This window comes from Trachurus japonicus, chromosome 22 (genome assembly GCF_045865225.1).
Source record: "Trachurus japonicus isolate A0001 chromosome 22, Traja_1.0".
NCBI lineage: Eukaryota > Metazoa > Chordata > Actinopteri > Carangiformes > Carangidae > Trachurus > Trachurus japonicus.
Window position 1 is genome coordinate 14,837,507 of NC_140928.1, and position 23,063 is coordinate 14,860,569.

The following is a 23,063-nucleotide window of genomic DNA, read 5'->3' on the forward strand; positions in this document are numbered from 1 at the left end:
TGAACATTTAAGTGTGCATCCCCAAGTAAGATGACAGACTCTGTGATGATGCCGGAGGAATCAAGTAGGCCTACATAATAGAATAAATCTTACATTGACAGAACAGAGATATTGCACGATGGCAAGGCAAACCATAACACAAATAATACCACACCCACAATCTCATCAGCAGTTAGCAGGAAAAAGATGATTGGTTGAAGAAAGTGAGAAGATGAAAAGTAGGATTTCTGTGAAATTGCTCTCTGTGAAGAGTTGATTCATACGACTGACAAGGTCGTGGTTTAAATTTCCGTTGCTGTGTTGAATAAAAAGGAGGGTCACCGGCAGACACAATTACAAACAGAGACCAGAGATCACTAGCAATGGAAATGTCTGCTGTCCTCCTTGTGTTCATCCTGGTGACACACTCAGGTGTTTTCGATCTGGTACAGTAATACCCTTCACAGAACTTGTTATATTATTCATATCATTGTTATATTATTGTGTGTGTGAAATGCTCAGTAATTATAAACATATGTATGGTGGCCCAATGTGTTGTGAAATTGATTAAGTTGTTTTCTAAATTTGTAGCATGTGTATGCTCTTTGCATGTGTGTTCTTAAGTTGCAGTGCATTGAGCCTTTAGGGCCACCATGCATATGAGAAATTTAGACGTGAGGTTATTATAAAAAGGCCAATAAGATGCGTAATTTTCACAGCGATTATTTCACAGATTATTTCACCATGTATAAAGTAAGTTAACAATTTAACATTCAAAATCACCACTCACTTTCATTTGCAGGTTCCACCTGTGTGCAATGCATGCAAAGAGGCTTTAAACCGTGTGAGAAAAGAAGCTGGACAAAACGCCTCCAAAGAGGTAAATATTTATATACACATTTACTTTATTTCAGAAACAGAGACAGACACACAGATTAGGTTATAGCGTCTAAAGATCTAAAGAGCCTGGACAATTTGATCTAGAGCATCTTGGAAGAAGCAATAATGCAATTTCTGCTGTTACAGGTCTTGAAATCAAAGCTGCTGGGTACTGCTTGTGATAATGTTGACTATAAAACCATGTGCAAAAGATTCATTAAAAAACACCTCGACGAATTGATTGAGCGGCTGCAAACCAATGATGATGTGGAGAAGATCTGTGATGAGTCCGGTGCCTGCATGTGAGTAAATTCATCCACCTAATGAGTAATCTAAATACCGGTAAACTCCGCCCAGACCAATCATAACATTGAGATACCACTTTAATGTCAATACCATTAGTCTTAGTTATTGCTACTGTATGGATTTTACTTTGTCCACCACAAATAATCATTAAGCCTTCTGTTTGTGTTTCAGAAATGGTTACTCTACTAAAACTTGGCCGCCCCACCGGATTGTGATTCTGTGCAATGACGATGCACAGAATCAAACTGATTTTCCCTAATGTTGCTGAATTTAATTCATAATAAAAACATTAACTTCCTGTGTTTGTGACCCCACATGGATCACAGTTTCTTTTAATCATATTTCTTGATTGTAGTTAAGTGATGATTACTGTAGCTCTTCTTTTGATTATTTATGTTTATTTCGTGTTGCACTTTGTTTTGTACCATGAATAATTTTGTAGTCATTTTCAATAAATGTTTGCATTTCCACAGTGACTCAACCACTCTGGCTCGAAGGGGGGGCTGCCTACCAAAAAAACTTAGAAGCTGATAAATAAGAAATAAATGTTGAAGTAATAAAACAAAAAAGGGAATACATATGTTTAAATGCATAAATATATATGAAGAATTTAAAAACCAAGTGCAGAAAAACTGAAATAAATAAGTGTAGAAATAATCTGTTCTTAGATACTGATACTTGATCAAAACTATAGGGCAGAAACAGACAGGTTGTACTGGCTTACTGTACGATACAGACTGTTATTCAAATGAATGCTGCTCTGCTTGTGGTGTTGCCACAGTATCTGAAAGTTCTCCCACATGCGTCACATACAGCACTGTTGCTGAGCTAAAAGAAAAAAAAAGTTTTTAACATTTACCACTGTCAACCCTATTTTTAGTGCCTTACACATTTATTCCTGACCCCGGTCCCAACCCCAAGGTTGAAAAACACTGCTTTAGGTGAACAATTAATTCACTGCTCCCTTGTGGTGAAATAACCGAGACAATCTCATGAGCCACTGGTTAACACTCAGTGGTTCACTGACATACATTGAACGTGAGCAATAAGTGAACTGCTGTTCAAAAGTTTAAAAGACTCAGTTGTCATTAAAGAGCATCATCTCTCATACTCAGCAAACAAACTAAATGTATAAACAATTATGGACAGAACCATGGATATAAATCATTCAGCCATTTGTGAAGTGTAATAGGCTACCACTGATTTCCATTCCAGTTAGATCAATCCAAGCTGGTATCAACATCATCAATACTATATCAACAAACCCAAATTGAGAATACAGAGGCCATATCAACACCTATGTATTTTATCATACAGAACTTACAATACATGATTGAAACAATACTTTCCCATGTCACCAGCAACAGTATCAATATTAGCCTTCAGTCTATAGTAGTTGAATGACATGTGCAAGTGCACACTGTCCCACATCCACCAATCAGCTTCCTTCATCGTACAGCCAGAGATCGTGGATGGAAAATGACGTTATCCTATCACACAGGCCTTTCAACATCCTACTTGGAGCACAAGCCCAATGTCACACGATAGGTGTGCAACCCTACTTCACACATAAACACACCCTGCATAGAAATCTGGAGACAGCTATTTGTAATTAAAATTCTCAATAAAGTATGTTTTTTTTTCTATTAATAATAATAAATACGAGAAAACCTACCTCCTGGTGAGACATTTGGTCTCTGGACTTTCTCTGGTAAACGCCTGACTGTATTCAAGTCCGGTTCTCTTCTTCGTCTTTGTTCTCGGTTTCAGTTGCCATTGGATAAAAAAAAAAAAAAAGAAAAAAGTAAGGAAGTCACAAATAGCGGGGCCGCTGGTAAGCAGCTAACTCAGGTGTGTGCAGGTAGGACCGTGCTGCAGTTGGACTAACCGAAAATCAAAAACGTCAAGGCAAATGGTAAGTTTGTACGAATTTCAGTCTCTCTAAAATAATGTTCTCAAATTATTCACAATTTTTCGCTGTTCTACTTCTCCAGCACTTATTTTTCCACAATGTTTCCAAGCCTCTATTAGTAACCTACAGTATAGTTTGCTGATCTCCCATGGTCACTACCTGACCTTTGACCTAGAGGGTATTTGTTATTGTCCTACAAACAGCCAGCAAACCTTAAATAATCATTTGTATTTGCACATAAAGTAATTCTGCATCATTTGTTTCATATCTTATAATCTAAATATTCAATACATTTGTGTTAAAAAAAATAAATAAAAAATAGGAAAAGGCTTTGGGTGGGGATTTGGAGGCCCCCTAGAGGTCGGAGGACCAGTCTGCAGGAAAATAGACTGTGTCATGTTTTTCAAATTGAAATAAAAAACATTGTGGTGAAATGTACTCACATTTACATTTTCTAGTTTATCACTGAAAGTGCTTTTCATTTCTAGTGCCTGCCACGTGTGCTGCCTGTTTGAACACACACACACACACACACACACACACACACACACACACACACAATTGGTGAGACAGAGGTGAATTCACTTTCTCACTGCCAGTGACAGTAACAAATGTCTCTCTCTGTTGCAGGGTAATTCCTGCTCTGACTGGTCTGCATGTAACTGTAGCAGGCAGCAAGAGAAGTAGCTCATGTCAGGCAGGTTGTTGTGAATGTACAAATAATATTGTGTGATGACACTAATGTGAACTGCTTTGCACATCACTAAATGTCAGGAACAGTCATTTAGTTTTACGTAAAGTTGGCAGAAATTACGTGATTTTTAAAATACTAGTAACCCTGCTCAAAAGAGGTGCAAGTTCTGCGGGCATGAGGGGAACAAGTTCGTATCATGGCTCATTGATCTCAGGAGGCACTTGCCCACAGCTATCACAGTGTTCAATCAAAAGTTGCAGCAACCACAAGCTGACGTGCTAAGCAGCGAAGTGTGAAGCAAGATCTGTGAAAACCAGACGTTCTTTCTTTGGTTAAAATTGGCCATTGAAAGATGAAATCATCACAAGTCACTTTAACCTACGAGCTGTCTCCAGTTTGCATTAGTTAATGTGTGACTGTTTTTTCCCCTTATCACAGTCCTTTTGAACATCTAAGTGTGCATCTGACAGACTCTGTGATGATGCCAGAGGAATCAAGTACATAATAGAATAAATCTTACACTGACAGAACAGAGATATTGCAAGATGTCAAGGCAAACCATAACACAAATAATACCACACCCACAATCTCATCAGCAGTTAAGTGGAAAAAGATGATTGGTTGAAGAAAGTGAGAAGATGAAAAGGAGGATTTCTGTGAAATTGCTCTCTGTGAAGAGTTGATTCATACGACTGACAAGGTCGTGGTTTAAATTTCCGTTGCTGTGTTGAATAAAAAGGAGGGTCGCCGGCAGACACAATTACAAACAGAGACCAGAGATCACTACTGTGTGTTAGCAATGGAAACGTCTGCTGTCCTCCTTGTGTTCATCCTGGTGACACACTCAGGTGTTTTGCTGTTTTCTCTCTGTCATGTTTCTCACATGGAGCAGCAAAGTGTATGTCAACATTTTTTTGTACCTTCACAGTCTGGACAGTCCGTGGGAGAGGCTTGGAGTTCACAATTGATGATCAGAAGGTGGAAATGGAAATCCCTGTGAAAGTTAGTCAGGTAATATCCTTCACAGAACTTGTTGTTATATTATTTATATCATTGTTATATTGTGTGTTTGTGAAATGCTCAACAAGTTATTAAAATATAAACATGTATGGTGGCCCTATGTGTTGTGAAATTGATTAAGTTTGTAGCATGTGTGTGCTCTTCGTCTGTGTCTTCTTAAGTTGCAGTGCATTGAGCCTTTAGGGCCACCATGCATATGAGAAATTTAGACGTGAAATTATTGTAAAAAGGCCAATAAGATTTTGAGCATGCGCAATTTTCACAGATTATTCCACCATGTATAAAGTATGTTAACAATTTAACATTCAAAATCACCAGTCACTTTCATTTGCAGGTTCCAGCTGTGTGCAATGCATGCAAAGAGGCTTTAAACCGTGTGAGAAAAGAAGCTGGACAAAACGCCTCCAAAGAGGTAAATATTTATACACACATTTACTTTATTTCAGAAACAGAGACAGACACACAGATTAGGTTGTAGCGTCTAAAGATCTAAAGAGCCTGGACAATTTGATCTAGAGCATCTTGGAAGAAGCAATAATGCAATTTCTGCTGTTACAGGTCTTGAAATCAAAGCTGCTTACTGCTTGCGATAATGTTGAGTATAAAACCTTGTGCAAAAAATTCATTAAAAAACACCTTGACGAATTGATTGAGCGGCTGCAAACCAATGATGATGTGAAGAAGATCTGTGATGAGTCCGAGGCCTGCAAGTGAGTAAATTCAACCACCTAATGAGTAATCTAAATACCGATAAACTCCGCCCAGACCAATAAGTCGTAGTATTGTTTATTAGTAGTCAGTTATTGCTACTTGCTGCTAATGGATTTTACTTTGTCCACCACAAATAATTATTTAACCTTCTGTCTGTTTCTGATTTGGTCTCCCTAGCGTAACTCGGCCGTCCCACCGGATTGTTTATCCAAGCAATGAAGATGCACAGAATCAATGATTTTCCCTAATGTTGCTGAATTTAATTCATAAGAAAAAACATTAACCTCATGTGTTTGTGACCCCACATGAATCACAGTTTATTTTAATCATAATTCTTGATTTTATTAAGCCATGATTAGCTCTTCTTTTGATTATGTTTATTTTTTGTTGCATTATACCATGAATCATTTCAATAAATGTTTGCATTTCCAGTTGTATGAATATTTTTCTTTGTTGGCCTCTGGACACATACACACTGAACATGAACCCTGAGTGGCAGTGACTCATTGACTGCATCACTATAACCACTCTGGCTCTAGGAGGGGGGACTGCCTTAAAGCAGAAGTAAGCGTAATGTTTGTGTTAATATAAGTCTTAAATAGTTATATCTTCCGACAGCAATCACTTACATAGAGTGTTTGGTCTGAAACACGGGTCTGTCAGTCACTCTGCTCTGCTGTAAGCCGAGGAGAAAACTTTCCTTGTATCCTACAACCTTTATCCAATGAGGAGAGAGAATGGCATAAAGGGGCGGTCCTCTCTGTGGGTGCAGCCATGGGATGCGCGTGAATGTGGTGACGTAGGGACAACGGTGGGGACTGCTAACTCCATCGGCTGACAGGAAGTTAGCCAAAACGACCGGATCGCTTACTTCTGCTTTAAAAAAAATAAGCTGATAAATAGGAAATACATGTTTAGTAATAAAGCAAAAAAGGGAATACATAATATGTTTAAATGCGTAAATATATATGAAGAATTTAAAAACCAAGTGCAGAAAAACTGAAATAAATAAGTGTAGAAATCATAGACTGTAAAAAATATGGACGTAGCATCCATGACGTCACCCATTGGTTTTGGGGAGTAGTTTTTGTGACTCAAATATGGCGGCCTGAACAGCGCCATGCTGGATTTACCAGCCGAGAACCCGCCCACTGGCCTCGAAGCAGCTGTCTCCAGACCTGCTCGGACATTTCACAAATTTTTGGAACGCGGAAGTGAGCTTCACTTCTCAGACCGACAACTGGTAGAAATGTTGGTAGAAATGTTCTTAGATATTGATACTTGATCAAAACCATAGGGCAGAAACAGACAGGTTGTACTGGCTTACTGTACGATACAGACTGTTCTTCAAATGAATGCTGCTCTGCTTGTGGTGTTGCCACAGTATCTGAAAGTTCTCCCACATGCATCACATACAACACTGTTGCTGAGCTACAAAAAAACATTTTAACATTTACATTTACCACTGTCAACCTTATTTCCAGTGCCTTACACATTTATAGAACCACAGTTTGCATATAATTATAGGTGGAAGTTGAAGCAGCTCTAGCAGGTTTTGATAAATCAGTGATGGTAGTGATTGCACTTAATTACTCATCACTCTACTGTGATGATAAAATACACATTTAACCCAAATGATATTGATTTTTTTATATTTGAATTTGATTATCAAGTGGCTGGAATATGAAGTATAGGATCAATTCACACATCAGTGTGAGCCGTGCTTCAGTGAGTGCGACTGTGAAGTTGTAGCCTTACATGTTAGATTAAAGAGTAAGCACATAGCTGAGTTTTAAAGTTTGCACAACTCAACTTCCGTATTGTGTAAGAAAGAAAAAAAATCTTTTTGACACAACTTTGCACAAGTGATAAGTTTTGTGTCCCAGAGTGCATCATCAGCTCATTCACCTCAGGCTGCTCACACTATCACAACGTTTAATCAAAGGTTGAAGCAACCACAAGCTGACGTGCTCAGCAGTGATGTGAGAGTGCAAGATCAACAAGACAGACACCGGGGCGCCGGATAGGTCACTGGGTTGAGCAGGCGCTCCATAGGCAGAAGCTACAGTCCTCGCTGCAGCCGGCCCCGGTTCAGTCCCGCCCCACCGGCCCTTTGCTGTGTGTCATCCCCCTCTCTCTGCCTCCCCATTTCCTGTCTCTCTCAACTGTGTGATCTATTAAAATACTTCTTAAAGGGATAGTTCACCCAAAATTCAAATTTCGACTAAGAGATGTGAGAATTTTCAGAGTCCTCCGTGCCTTCTTGGAGTTACAGGGGGGTCCGCGCAGCAGTATTTGTCCATATAATGGTTGTGAATGGTGCTCACTTTTCTTCGTCCAAAAAGACACACCAAAAAACATCATAATACCTCCATACTGCTCGTCTGTAATGTCTCTCTTGTATTGAAGCCCCGACATGAGAAATTGTTCTGAAAAAAATTAAATAAGTCTATATTTTAAGCTTGTTTGTAGCGGAAGCTCCCAGTGTCTCAGTTCACTGCTCTTCCTGTGTCTGTGCAAATCTCGCGTGATTTGCACTGACCGGCGGAACAATTTCTCATGTCGGGGCTTCAATACAAGAGGGACATGACAGAGCAGTACGGAGGTATTTGGATGTTTTTTGGTGTGTCTTTTTGAACGAAGAAAAGTGAGCACCATTCACAACCTTTATATGGACAAATACTGCTGCGCGGAACCCCCCGTAACTCCGAGAAGGCACGGAGGACTCTCCCAGCCCTTAGTCGACATGAGGGTGAATAGATAATGAGTGAAATTTGAATTTTGGGTGAACTATCCCTTTAAAAGACAGACATTTCTTTAAAATCAAAAATAGGCAATCAATCGAAAGACAAATGCATCAGTCACTTTAATTGTTTTTCTTTCTTTTTTTTTTCAACAAATAATAAAAAAATTCAGTGGGTTCAAATACATTAACGCTAGGAGCTATTTACAATGTTGATAGATTGTGTTAAAGTTTCTGCTTGTCGTCTTAGCAAAGTCCTTTTAAATATTTAAGTGTGCAGCCTCAAGTCACTGGTAACTGAACACAACCAAATAAACGTTCTGTGTGTTTGGAAATCAATACGACACAAGTTAGCTACTAATTTCATGTGGTTGAAAATTCAGAGTTTGGAGATAAGATGTGCACATTTGGTTTCCCTCATGAGGAAGCTGCAGTGGAGAGCAGGCATTTGGCGTTTCGGTCGATGAAGTGTCCACGCGACCTACCATTGTCCCAGCTTTGCTTTAAAGCCTGCCTGTCCAGCTTGTTGAGTCCCTGAGAGCAAAGACGGAGATCCTTGACCAGCTCTGTCAAACTATCCAGACCTGCAGGGTCCCAAGGGCCCGACACCTGACAACCTGAAGGTCAAGGAACAAACTCAAATTCAAAGTGTGTTATGTGATAGTCCCATTGTTAGGAGTTGGAAGGCGCACACAAACAAGAGAAACACATTTCAATGGATGGCAGAAATAGCACATACCTTGAAGGTTTAGAAGAGTCAAAGGTCGGGAAGCTTCTCTGAGAGAGTTCAGGATGCTGTGAAGTCCTGCTGAGGTGATAGATGGGTTTCCTGACAAGTTTAAACTCACCAGAGACGGACATGTAGGCAGGCACCTGGAAGGGAATAAAACAATACCCAGAAGCAGACAGCGGCAACAGATTAGAACCAAAGAAAACGTAACTGGGATCCTAATTATGAGCCAAGCGTGTTGGAAATGTTCCAGCAAACGCATACACACCTGGCCAAGGTGGCCACACTGCTGTCCGTCAACCCGTTCGCTGCCAGACTCAGGTGGGTCAGTGAGCAGTCCTCCTGTGATTGAAGATATCATTTGTTTGTACTGTACAGTAGTTATAGGGCCCCGTAATCTCTCTTTAATCGAGTAATGTAAATATTGACAGCTGTATATTACACTTCATGGTTCATGTGTGTGTACCTGTGACACAACTTTGGTGAGGTGTTCGAGTGCTGGGAAATCAGCAGGACCCCTGCGGATGGCAGACAGGTCCAGGTGTGTGAGGGAGTGGAGAGGCAGAGTCTTCAACACCAGCTCAAAACCAGTGGAGCCCAGTGCATTGTGGGATAGACACACCGATTTCAGGTGGCCAGTACCTTAGGGATCAAAGGATGTGAATTTACTCGTGTTAACCCCCAAAAGCTTAAACAAACTGCACTGGAAAAAATTAAGAGACCACTAAGTAAAACTAAATTTAAAAAAAAATGTTTTATTCTATCAACTACCGACAACATTTCTCCCAAAATTGAAATAGAAATATTGTCATTTAGAGCTTTTATTGGCTGAAAATGACTAAACTAGTCTAAATAACAAAAAATATCAAGTCTTTTCAGACCTTGAATAATAATAATGCAAAGAAAACATGTTCATATTTATTCCTAAACAACACAGCAAGAATATTTTAACTCAGGAAGAGTTTATAAAATCAGTTTTTGTGGGATAATGTCAATGTTTAATTATCCCAGCAGTGGTTTTTATAATCTTCCTATAAAATCAGATGTGGTTCAGGTGATCACCTCATCAGTGTCTCATTAACTAGAATGAGTTGTGTTTGTGTTGGTATTTGGAAAAAAAATAAGAGACCACTTTCACAAATGTTTCTTAAAAGCATCTCTACATGTATGACAGTCATTCTTTTCTTTTCTTTTTTAGAGCTGTATTTGTGCTCCATCTCCTGTCTCTCCAGCTGTCAGTTCAACTCCCAGTGTAGCTGAGGGAACACAGCTTCATCCATGACATATGACGACACATTCTCAAACCACGAATTGCTACATTTTGGGTGGTTACCTGTCAGAGCGCTAGCCAGCAGCAGTCGATGCTGCTGTAGGAAACGAGCGGTGAGGCCACAGGCCTGCAGAGACAGCTTGGCTAACACAGGGCAGCAGGACAACAGGCAGGACAGGGACTCGGACACACCGTCCCCCAGGGGGTTCATACTGACGTCGAGCTCCTCCAGGCACTACCGGGGGAAAACGAAACAAAACAACAAAGTCAGTTTATCTGAAATGTGTGTCCTTCCCAGATGTGATAGTTGATGATGATGGTTTAGACACTGTGGTTTCAATAGATCTCACACCCCTCCCTCTTCCTCCCCCTCCTCTGACTGGGCTGCTTCTTTTTTTTTTTTTTCTTAGCCGACACTTTTACACTTCTAGATCAGACTGTTTTAGTTTATCTGTTTTTAAGTTTACTTCAGTTTTATCTTCTGATGTTTTGAGGTTTCAGTTTCCGTCTGCAGACAAGGCAACCAAGTAAATAAATAAAGCTGACTTAAATTTTGTAGCTTTTGTAGTTTGTAGTACTCAAGGGCATTACACAAATATATTTTAAAATATTAAGAACAATACACATGTCTAAAAACATCTGATCATATTATGGGTCCCAATTTTACATGCACTTGCAGACTTTTCAGTGCTTGGAGATGCACAAAGGAAATGCCTTTCATCTGAGGCAAAACAAAAAATGTTGCACAGAAAACTTAAACTGCATCATAAATAAACATTGTGATTTAGGGTTTATTTACCCTTCAAAAGTATGTACGGTATGTGTATGTGGATCAGATAGCACAGGAAGAAGTCATCCAAAATGCTCTTATAACTTCCCTGTGGATCATATGGAACAAATTTTAATCCGAGCTGTATGAGATCTGAGGAAACACTGATATCGGCAGGTGAAATAAAAACAGACTCTCCCAGCTGAGGTGTTTACCGGGAATGGCTGGTTCTGGCCTTTCAAAGCGTTCGCTGCCTTCTCCAGCCCTTCTCCTGTCACGTGACTGGCTGAAATGTCCAGCAGCCGGAGCCGAGGCATGGTGATGGTCGTCGCGATCAGCTCAGAGAGCAGGTTGGCGTGGAGACGGTTGCCGGAAATCCGCAGCTCCGTGAGGCTGGCCTGAAGTTTCAAGGCACGGAGCAGGGGGTTCAGGGAGGCGGGGGCCAAACTGAGGCCGCACACCGACACGGAGGAGCTCCCGTCCTGCACCTCACACAGCCTGGTGACGCGCTTGTTCTCATCTGTGGAGAGACAAAGAGACACCTTGCTTAATGAACTACTACTGAAATGTGTTTGTGTCTGACTCATTTGTGTGTGTTGCTCACCCACTGCCAGGCTGTGACAGGCTTTCTTGTAACGCTCAGGGAGAGGGGGGAGATCCCAGGAGCAGACTTCAGCCAAAACCTGCGACATGCCCCGATATATTACAATTAGGGGTGGGCGATATGGCAAAAATATCATATCACGATTTAAAAAAAATAAAATCACGATTTCAATTTTATCACGATCTTAAATCGAAAAAAGAAAAACAGACAGTTTAGGCCAAAGAACCTTTCTGAACAGATTTTAATCTAAATAGTTGCAGTTTTGCCAATATGTGCAAACAACGTAAACATACTAATAACAACACTCTGATAAAGTCACTCTTGCAACATAAAAGGTAGCTTTCAGTAAACATGAAAGTAAAATATCAATGAAGACATTACTGTTTCTTTTATTCAACACAGTCATTCTAACAGGATTTAAGTATATCAAAACACTAAATAGCTTATTGAAAAGGGTCAAATAAAAATGTCAACTTTCAACTTTGGCAGATCGTCTACATGCTCTAATCCTTCACGATCTAAAATCGTCATATCGCCCACCCCTAATTATAATTCAGTTTAAAAAGAAACTTCATGAGAGTCACTTTTTGTTTTTTGTTTTTTTCGACGTCTGCAATCAAACTGGACTCACTTCCTCATTAGTGTGCAGCACGGCCAGCAGCAGGTCCTGTGGGGAGAGGAGAGCGCCTTCTTTCTGCAGCGAGAGACGAGGCAGGAGGCCGCACTTCTGGTAGTAACGCTGAGCTGCCTGCTCACACAGCCACAACACCGTGCAGGAGTCGGCCTCACTAAAACAGTGGAATTGGTACAGGTGCATGAAAAAAATGAAAAAAGCAACAACAAAAAAACAAAACACATGCACCAGCATTCAACCAAAGTGCTGTCTCTTATAACTACTAAGGTCATAATTTGAATAGAATAGAATATGTTAGGGCAAATAAAGATGAATGAGATTTATTTGGTCATTAAAAAAAAAAAAAAAAACCTTTGTGGAACTGGGATGAGGAAAACATCTTCCTGAACTCTGACCCTCATTCTGATTGGTGGAGGAAGTGAAGTGGGCATGGGAGCGGCCAATGTTTGTGTTGGAGGCTGGAAAAAATAAATAAATATAAAAAAACAACATACAGTACATGCAACAAGCTGGATTCTTTCACTCAAGTCTTTCTATGTCGCCAAACCACAGTTATTATGTCTGACACATCGAAACCTATGATACAAAAAGCAAACAAACAAAAAACCACATAGTAAAATTACATCCCTGATAAGATGATTGAAGAATGATATTGAAGCAACAGCGTCAGAGCCTTAAGATGGCTCTGCTTTCAGTTCTCTCTCTCTCATTCACAGCCACATTCATCACTATCTAATGTTAATCAGGAGTGAAGACAGACCCCCTGACAAATGACGTCCCACTCATGACCCCTAGACATAGTGAAACATTAATAACCGTCTCGCTGCCGTCAACGCTGTCCTGAATAAGTAATATGAAAACTCCGTCTGAAAGTTGACTTTGAAACGTCTGTGCGTTGCTTCAGACTCATGATGACCGGCCGGCAGGATACCTGCACGTGGAATATCGGAGGCGGTGGAGGCGTCTCAGGTCTCATATCGTCGTCATCGGTAACGGTGGGGCTGTGTGACCTGTTCACTTCTCGTCTGCCCAGCCTCACCATCCCCGGCATCTGAGTCATTTTGACTTGGTGCGGCTTCACAGAGCCATTCTTTTTCAGAGAGAGCGTCCTGCTGGAGGACGAGGGAACTGCAGAACCTGAGAGAATATAAGAAGAGCATAATGAAGGGGAAAAAAAGCACAGAAATATGGAGGAAAAAATATTATAAAAGCTTTTAAAAAAAAAAAAGATGTTAACCTCTGTAGGTGGTGTCAGTGTTTGAGTTCCTGTTTTGACTCCTGGCAGCTGAGAACGCGGTTGCATCATCTCCCATCATCCCGTTCGGCTCCTCTCTGAGTCTTCTCTTCTTCTTTGGCTGAACTTCCCCTAAATCGTCCTCCAGCCAGTCGTCGGCCAAATACTCCTCCTCAGGAACCAGAGCTGATTTACTGCTGGATGATACAGCGGGTGTGCTGGAGAACTGAGGTTGTGACAGACCCTGGCGGAGAGTTTTGGAGCTGCCCAAGCCTCGAATGGCGCTGTGGTACTCCTCTCGCGCAAACACAAACGGTGCGGGGGCCTCTCGGGCGCTTTCTCGACCCGAGGCCGGGATCGAGCTGGTCTCCCTGGTTGTAGGAACCTCCTTTTGACTCAGGGCCGCTGGTAAAATGTTTCTTGGACGGACGGGACGGAGAGGACTGACGGGGCTCTCAGAGTCGCTGTCGTCCGAACAACTGCTGTTATTCTAAGGAACAGATGTACAAACAGATCATGTTCTGTGAGTGTTGATTTAAAGATAGGGGTGCCGAAAATAATTGTTTCAAAGATGTATGGAGATTCTTAAAGGGGCGATTCTGAATCGATGTAGTTTCGTCACAATAACTTTTCAATTCAAATAATTCATTCAAGTTTGATGATGTTCACATACAGAGACAGTGATTTTTTAAAATTATTTTAAAGCACAATGCCAAAATGTACGTTTTGTTTTTGAGAAATTGCATCTTTAAGTAGGCTAGGCCTTCTTCTTTTTCTTCGTGTTCAGACTCCAAGGAAGCAGCTGTATAGTGGAAATGCATTTAATTGATGTTTTCTATTTTATTTCATGTTAATGTGATCATATTTATCTGACTATTTATGTTAATTCATGAAAAAGCCATGTGTGGAAACATAGAAAATCGGGGATGTGATGCATCGAATAATCGAATTGAACCAAATTGTAGACTGGTGAATAGTAATTGAAATATGAGGCCAGTGAAGATGCGCACACCACTATTTAAAGAATCCACTTTGTATTATCTCAGTAAATATAAAGCATGTTGTGTTGTTGTTGCATAGAAAGCATTCTTCAGACTTTACCCCATACAGGACAGCAGCCTCTGTTCCTCTGGCGCGGTGCCTTTGTGTTGCACCGTTGCTCTGCCACCGTTTGGGGCTGGCAGGTGCTGCCGCCACCTCAGAGTTCCTGTTGTTTCTGGGCCTGTCTTGGCTGAAGGAGCAGCCCCCTCCAGAGGGCGACAGCGACAGCGGCTCGGAGTTCTCAGCATCAAACAGCTGGCTGTCCTGCAGGGCATCGAAAGGCTTGGCTGGGGCCGGAGCGGCGGGCACTGTGGCAGAGAGATAAGTGGGTAAAACAGTGTAGTAGTGCTTGACGGAGCAAACTGAGGCTAACGTGGTAAAAGCGTGTGAGAGGCTCACCTCCCCCTGACAGTGCCTTCCTCAGCAGCCTCTCTGTCAGGATGCACTCCTGCTTGGTGTCCTGGTCCAGCTCTCTGCTGTACGTCTTCTGCCACTGACGCAGTGCGTCCAAGGCCGTCGCACCCTGACGGAGGAGGGTGGAAAGTCCAATTAATTTCTCTGGCGAGGTGGAGGTATTTTCTATCAAAGCATACAACTACTACATCCGGTTTCTGAAGACTTATTGTGCATCAGTGATAAAGGTGTGATGAAAACCAGGACTCCCTTTGCTGGATTTTCTTTTGGGGAGAAATCCAGGGACTACAGGTGATTACTACAGGAAATTAGCAAATGTTGCTACAACCTGGCTCAAGGCATCTTCTCTTGTCTCACAAGATTAATGTTTTTGTGCATTGTCCCTGTTTCAAATAAATACATTCCTAAATTTAGGTGTTATCTGTATTAATTTTGGCAAATGAAAGTTTGAAGACCAAAAGATTTTAGATTTTAAATTAAAAGTCATCAGTAAAACTGCTACTTAGCAAAATACTAACAAAAATTTGAGCGAGGATTATTGGTAGCATATTTATGCAAAATTTTAAAGATGCCTGGTATGAACCTTGTAAAGCTAAATTACAATTAATTCCATTTAAGATGACAAAAGTCATATTTTGTCATATCAAGTCAAATAAACTTGTGAATGGTTTTCCTGCAACATCATATTGAAAGAAATTGTAGAAAAAATAAAAAATAGATGAGGATTTTTCTTGACCACCTGCCCTTTAACATCCATTCAATGAGATAGATGATATTTCACCTTGGAGTTGCGTAGCGTGACAGAAGCCCCTTTTTCCACCAGTAGCCTTGCAACTGTTAAATTGCCACAAGCGAGGGCGTCATGTAGAGGAGTCACTTTTTCACACAGGGGTCCACCGGGGTCATTGATGTTGGCGCCACGCTCCAGCAGCACAGCAACAATGTCTGTTCATGACAGAGAGAGAAACAGAGAGAGACAAGAGGGTGGATGTGTGTTTCATTTTTCAGCTTCATAAAATAACGAAAGAAGTTCAATACAGGTAAACCTAAAGTGGTTACCATAGTGACCGTGGTTGCAGGCTTCATGCAGTGGTGTCCACCCACAGTAGTCTCTGGGGTTGACAGGGTGACCCTAACACAGAGAGAAACAGGGAGACAGTAATTATCATACACTCCAAATGGTAACACTTGCTATATGACAACTTTGTTTTTTTATTCTTCTCTCTGCATGAGCATCTCTTCTCATAAATGATTCAAAGACGAGCAGAGAATCCGACTCTCTGAGGTGAAGTTTGTTTCTTTTATGTGTAGTAAATATTTAACAAGCTCAAGCCAAATAAGCATGTTACTGTTTACAGAGGATTTTGCACTCAATGCACAATCTGTCTGACTTTTTATATTTTTGATTTGTCTTGACTTTGTCACATTTCTGATGCAAAAAAAAGCTGTGTCTTATATAAAATATGAAATTGTAAATCCTGTTTTTGCTCACCCGTTCCACCAGATACTGGACCTGCCTCAGGTTTCCTTCTATACATGCTCTGTGCAGAGATGTCTCGCCCTTTTCATTCCTCTTGTTCCACTAAAGTGAGGAGATGGATAAAGGAGCAACACAAGATATTAAAAGAGTTGAAAGATGAGGTGGTTGCTTGTGCATTGTAACCACTGATTAAAAAACCTCACCTTTCCTGCTTTCCTCCTTCCTGACACCATCTTGTCATACCCCTCCATATCATCATCTGGAGACCACATGAAGAGATGAACATCAGATCAGACGACTCATTTCATCCCAAAAAAAAACTGTCACGGGCAAACTCAGGAGCCGGAGAATGACTGGCACGAAGCTCACCTGAATCTGAGAGGACGAAGTCGCTGTCATCCAGAGGTTCGCTGTTGTCCATCTCTTCCTCTTCATCCTCCTCACCGTCACTCCCATCTGGATTCCAGCCCTCTGCGGCACACAGCTCCTGCAGCTTCGCCTCAGTGTCCTCAGCGTCTGGTGAACCGCTCCGTCTCTGATAGGCCAACCAGAGCCTGAGCACACGTTTCTATGAGGGGGGAAAGAGAGAAAAATATTCCAAAGGTTAAGAAGACAGTGAAGAAAACAAGTCAGTCTTTTAATTTTGTATAATTTTGTATAACTTCCAACTGCTTGTATCAGCTCACCTGTAGTCTGGGCTGCCTGGACGTCTGAGCGGAGCCTAAAGCCGTACTGTAGCTGCCGTCTATATCCTGTGATGGACAGCTGCTCTCTTCTTGAGCTGCTGCGATGTTCAGCCACGTGCTAAATTCCTGACAGAGACAGTTTTAAATGAACAGTTACATCTAAAGTATGGACACCCACCGACTGTACAGATGAATAATCAATTACAGAATTTCACTCATTCAATCCTATATTGTGATGTTTTCTAAATTAAAACTACAAGCCAAATAATGGTAGCGCTGATAAACAGGCGATTTTCCCTGCACAAATAAGTAGAGGTTTTTACAATTCAATTAATGCATACAAAAGATGCTCAATATTATATTAATACAACTAATTAATTATTTCAATTTATGAATTCAGCTGATATTTTTTAGTGTATTAAGTAAATTTATTCAGTACCAATTTAGCAATGCACTGCAGCCTGTCCATTTAAAAAACAGCGTAATGTTGGTTAAATGTGAAAAAATAAATAAATAAAATTACACCATTTATGATATGAGTCATGATCATTTCATTGTCACTGGAAAAAAAAAACCTATTGAATTAAACAAACATGTTCCATTTATGATACATTGTGACACAAATTACAACTCTCTGGATTTGGATATTGCAATTATTGTTCATAATTGTCAATTGTTCAGTGTTGAGTCGTAGCGAAGATGCGGGGCAGTTGTGTTTACCTCAGAGGAGCTGCCCTGTCGTAGAGCCAGCTCCTGTCTGTAGTGCTCCACTGCCTTACTGTGCTGCCTCAGATCTGTGTACGTCGCAGCCAGGGACACATGAATGACGGCCAGCTCCCGTGCAGCCTTTCCCAGCGCCTCAGCACCCTTAAGCTGCACCAGAGTGACACAGATTCATATAATTCAACACCATGACAATCTATTATAGAAGCTCTAAAGAAGAGACACAAGAGAGCAGTTCAGATGCAGTGGATATTGTTAAGTTAAAACTGCAGGGATATGAGCTTGGTAAATCTTTGTGTAATTGTTTCTCACTTGAGCTTGATAGGCATCCAGAGCTTTGCTGTAGCAGCCAACTTTACAATACAGGTCCCCCAGCTGCTCTGCCAGCTCCACGGCCTGACGGGAGCCCAGTCTTTTGCCTTGATCTTCCCCCAGCTCTTCCTCCAATTTACAGCCCTGGTCAGCTTTGAAAGAAGGAAAATACATCCTGCCATCAACTCAAATGTCTTGGGGAAGAAAAAAAAAAATCAAACATCAAAATGTTGCTCCCTCACCGTTTTTGAAAGCTTTCTTCACTGCCTGTCGGTCGATGGGCTGCTGGGAACCCAGGCGGAGGGCTTTCTTCAAAGATCGTCTGGCAGCTACAAAATCACCCAGAGACAGCTGAACCTGTTGATAGAAGACACGAGGACACAAACACACTCATCTGTTACAAACTGTAGAGTCACAGTGACAGAAAACAGAGAGGGTTGGGTGAGTTTGTACCTTTCCAATGGAGTGAAAACACTCGCTCTCACTGAATTTTTCCTTAATCTTCCGGGCACACTCTTTTGCTTGCTCTAGACAGCGCACGGCATTAGAGGGTTGACCATTACGAAAGTAGATGCTGCCAAGGTTGAAGTTTGCACGGTAGAGATCCTCCAGCAGCTGGCTCTTCCTTTACAGGAGGAGGGAAATTGAGGAAGACACAAGTATTAACAGCAAGAAAATGAACACTACTGACACCTTGTCTTTCCTATTGGAGTTTTTACATTAATATGTATGGTTGAGGATTTACATACTCTGCGATAAAGACACTTCGGCGAATAAACTCGCTGCAACGTTTGGGTTCCCCCAGGTGATCGCAGACTAGACCGAGATTGAGGAACAGGCGAGCCTTCATCTCACTAATCTCTCGCTCTGGCACTGTTCCTGGAGTTAAGGAGAAATGAAAAGGAAAAGGCTAAGAAAGACAAAAAAAATAATGCAAAAATACACACAAGCCTGTCAACAAACGGTACACACCTCGTAGACGGTCGTCCACAATGGCCAGGCTCTTCCTGAAGGCATCCTCCGCTTGCTCTAAACTCCTCCTCGATTGGTCTGATTCATAACGGAAGAGGTAGGTTCGACCAATAGTAGCCAGCGCCCTCTGTTCCTCTGCGTCATTTCTAACAGAACGAGCCAAGTCCAGGTGACACTGCTGGTGCTGGAGAGGACAAATACATTAATGTCCTTCTGAGACCAAAATGTTGATGGTATTGTTATTAAACTCTGTTTTGGCAGCCAATTTGAAGCCAACCAGCCAATCTACTCACTTTCAAAGCGGCCACAATGTTTCCCATCTCTGCATAGCACTCTCCTATCTTACGATTGGCCACTGCTCGGCCAATCACGTCATTCAGCACCTCAGAGAGCGCCAACTCCTGCTGATGCTCACTAATGGCTGCTTCATAATCACCTGACACAGAGGGAGATTACACAGAGCAAACCAAATAAACAAGGGTGTAGCATGCACAAGTCAAAATCATACTGCACTTTTTAAGTAAGGGAGGGGGCAGAGCATAAATTCAAAACGGCAACAGGATTAGGATTAGGCAACAAAAGTAAGGGATCACATTGAGTCAAAAATAGAGTTGGTATGATTGACAGTACAGATATAAACAGAAATAGCATGTATAAGAAGATTGGCATCGCAACACAGCAATCAAAACTACAATAGACATGACATGTGATGAATGCCAAAAGATAAAGTGAGGTCATGGATTTGTGTTATTAATGACAAATATAATAGAGTGAGGAGGTAGTGGAGAAGGCAGATAACTGGACTGACTGAATAAACAACTGCAGTAACTCTACACTGAGTTAAACCCATAAGATAAGACTTTATTCATACCTCAATGGGGACATGTATAAATAATAGCAACTCAAGCACATAAGGTAAGCAAAAAAAATAAATAAACAGGTACTAGAGGAAATAACAGTGCACAAAAAAGTATAATACTACTATTAAAAAACATGTATGGAAGTAGAATGGGGGGGGGCTATATACATAATTTACACAATTTAAATAAGAATGGGACTTAATTATGAAAAAAACGTAAATAAGAAGAAATATTACAGACAGAAAAACAACAACACTGATGGTAGCTCCCATTATCCTCCGAAAAGAAGAGGAAGATGAAGGTCCAGATTGTGTTGTTTAGGATTGAGGAACTTCCACTTCCATCTAGCGTTATGCACATGACTGTATAACACAATACAGCACACATGACAAGTATGCTACTTACTTAACCCTGGCCTGCTGTAACATCCAGAAGTTACAGTAAGTGGAGCAAGCATTATCCACCCCGGCCCTAGTTATTGTATTTAACCATCTTACCATTTCTGGACAGTAGCTCTCCTAGCTGGTTGCAGATGTTCGCCTCCTCTTTCAGGTTGTTGCTGCTCTGGGCTTTGCTCTTCGCTTTCTGCAGCTCTGTAGAGACCCGGATATCAAACATTTAACTGTCAGGAGGACTGCCAAGCTCCACAACGAGTGGATATAAACAAAGCAATACTCACGTTTTATCTCCCGTGAAGAGCTCATCTCGCCTCCTCTCAGTGTGAAGCCGCAGATAAACGCAGGCAGCGCGCTTTGGCTTCAGCGCTACGAGATGAGCAGGGCAGAGGAGAAAGTGCCGCTGTTTTTACCCTCCTCTCACTTCACCGTTACCGACACGAGTCTGTGTTTGTCCGTGAATGTCCTCCGGTATCATTTATGTTTTCGATCGTGATCCGTGTATCTCGAAAACAGCGCTTCACATTTTAGACATGTAGCGGTTTCAGCTACCAGCCTTTACAAAGCCCCGCCATTACTGTGAGCCAATCACTTCACGGCAGAGTTATGGGTTGTGTTTTGCCCTCCGTAAAAGTTTTCAGGCACAAATTACACTTTTATAACTCGGATAAAAAGATCGCGTTAACAGTTCAGGTCATCTGGTACTCAAACAAACGTTTTTGGTGTGTTTTTATCGCTGTGTATGTTATATAGCCTGAGAACTGCGTGTGGCTGTCTGCCTGACAGACCATGATCTGGGGGAATAAAAGACTAAAATAATATAGAGACCGCTGATTGGCTGCGTAACTGACGTAGTCCCCCATAGAAACACAGCAGAAGGATCATCAACTGCAGCAACACGGAAGAAACCAAAGTACGAAACCCGAGCTTTGTGGTGTTGTAGCCTGACATCTAGCGATTGTTTATGCACATATAGGCTGCAGCACGTATGGCAGGATGTACATGCTCTGTGGCTGAAACATCACAGCGAGGTGGCCAAGCCAAGTGAACCAAAAGGTACGAGGTAAGAGCCCCTGTATTTACCGTGTCAGCTATCACAGCAAAATCCTGTTACATTGATCCATCCAGGAAACTGAATTTGTGTTTGTAATAATGTGTACCGTAATAATGCTTTGGGTTCTATTCTTGTAGAAAAAAAGAAAAATAACACTAAAGTAGGGGCAAAATGGTGTTATAGCAGCCAAATATTAGAAACTGATAAGTGCATTATCATGGCCAATAGCTACTGACTGATGATGGGAACATGGGTACTGCAAAGATATGATGCAAGCAGAAACAGCACTGTCAAGTTTTTTTTTTGTCACAACTGTCTATTATCTTTTCTCATATCATGTGTTTATTTTAACCTTAAATAGTGCATAAGAGTATAAGGTTTGATAATAAGTCAAACTTGTGTGATTTGTCATTGTGTACATATTCTGGACAGGTTTTATTTTTATTCCTCAATTACCTGTTCCCTGAATGATAGGCTTTCATTTATACATTATATTAAAAGCATGTTTAGGTATTACCTTAAAACATGCTTGGGTTTTTTCCACAGTTGGAAAACTGTGTCATGTCAATAATGTCAAAGTCAACCCATGATGTCTCTAATGTGATTCTTAAATTACACCTGAAGACCACTGGACTACAGAGGGTTCACTATGACTATGACTGTAACTCAGGAACAACAAAGTACCTATGGGATCTGTTTAATTCTAGTAAATACAAGGATATTCACCTGATTGTTGCTGGCTGTGTTGGTTTGTACAGTTGGTGGCTGCTACATCTGCTCTGTCACCAGGACGACTACAAAGAAGGATCTGCAAATCTCAATGGCCAGCATGACTTACACCAGTTTTCAGATTGACGTCCATGGAGCTAACCTAAATTCATGATCTTATAATCCAACTGTTCAGGGATGACACGTGGGTTGGATGATGCTGATGTCAGTGCTGAGACATTTTTTGTCTTTTGATTGGCTTATTCAGGTAGACAGATCACTTGCCCCTCTTGGATTTTCTGTAGGAGATCAGTAAGTATGTGAAGATCAAAATGGTGTTAGATGCTGTCTGTGGGGACCATGTGATATTTTATTTTTCCATCTATCGTCTCAAAAAATAGAGAAAATACTGCAACGTTTAAAAAGTAAGTTGCTTTATAGTCTTAATATTTATATATCAAGATGGGATAAGAAGGTTTCTCATTTTCAGTGAAACCTGTGAAATCATGTTTTGAGAATCCCAAAATATTCCCCAGTCAGGGTCCTTTGAGAATAAGTAGTGAAAACACCACATCAGACAGAAAGGAAAAAAACATTCACCGTCCAGGTTTTGCATGAAATGATTTCCTGCTAAACTGAAATACTGAAGCAGAAATGTGGATTTTTTACATTTCTGGCTGAGTGCCAAAACATTTAGCCAGATCCAAGACCGTAGTATAAGAAGGAGCCTTTCACATTAGACACAGAGCTTCCTGTCAGCCTGTGTGAGTCTGTATCTCTAAACCGTTGACCTTACAAATGAGCACGCCGCATCATTGTGAGAATTGGTGTTTCTGGGCGGTGCGAAGTGGAGTAGAGCACATCAGAGTGCAGGATAGAGCCTCTCTGAGCACAGCAGCGCACAGAGAGGCAGGCACATCCGCCGCTGGAGGG

General features: G+C 41.3%; 1 protein-coding gene across 2 annotated transcripts; it reads right to left on the minus strand.

Moving 5' to 3' along the window:
- Positions 1-8,659: 8,659 nt before the first annotated feature.
- tonsl (tonsoku-like, DNA repair protein) lies at positions 8,660-21,278 on the minus strand. 2 transcript variants are annotated; one of them, XM_085768480.1, is made up of 28 exons: positions 20,653-21,278; positions 20,471-20,566; positions 19,407-19,549; positions 19,114-19,297; positions 18,891-19,020; positions 18,595-18,766; positions 18,384-18,498; positions 18,142-18,293; positions 17,827-17,979; positions 17,107-17,232; positions 16,790-16,988; positions 16,624-16,679; positions 16,433-16,522; positions 16,000-16,072; positions 15,722-15,885; positions 14,926-15,049; positions 14,587-14,834; positions 13,489-13,975; positions 13,183-13,388; positions 12,603-12,709; positions 12,249-12,405; positions 11,618-11,696; positions 11,229-11,533; positions 10,308-10,479; positions 9,441-9,616; positions 9,243-9,316; positions 8,984-9,117; positions 8,660-8,861 (listed from the first exon to the last, which is right to left on the minus strand). In XM_085768480.1, the coding sequence occupies exons 1-28, from the start codon at positions 20,675-20,677 to the stop codon at positions 8,662-8,664; spliced, it is 4,347 nt and encodes a 1,448-aa protein (XP_085624606.1). In that variant the 5' UTR covers positions 20,678-21,278; the 3' UTR covers positions 8,660-8,661. The 2 variants fall into 2 exon arrangements, with proteins under 2 accessions (XP_085624606.1, XP_085624607.1); XM_085768481.1 differs by having other exon boundaries at positions 13,183-13,379; positions 20,653-21,041.
- Positions 21,279-23,063: the final 1,785 nt, after the last annotated feature.

Coding starts and splice junctions, on each gene's coding strand:
- tonsl (XM_085768480.1), bottom strand. CDS start 20,677: ATGAGCTCTTCACGGGAGATAAAAC. Junction 18,499..18,594: donor GTTTTCACTCCATTGGAAAG/GTACAAACTCAC, acceptor TTCTATCAACAG/GTTCAGCTGTCTCTGGGTGA. Junction 17,980..18,141: donor TGGATGCCTATCAAGCTCAA/GTGAGAAACAAT, acceptor ACTCTGGTGCAG/CTTAAGGGTGCTGAGGCGCT.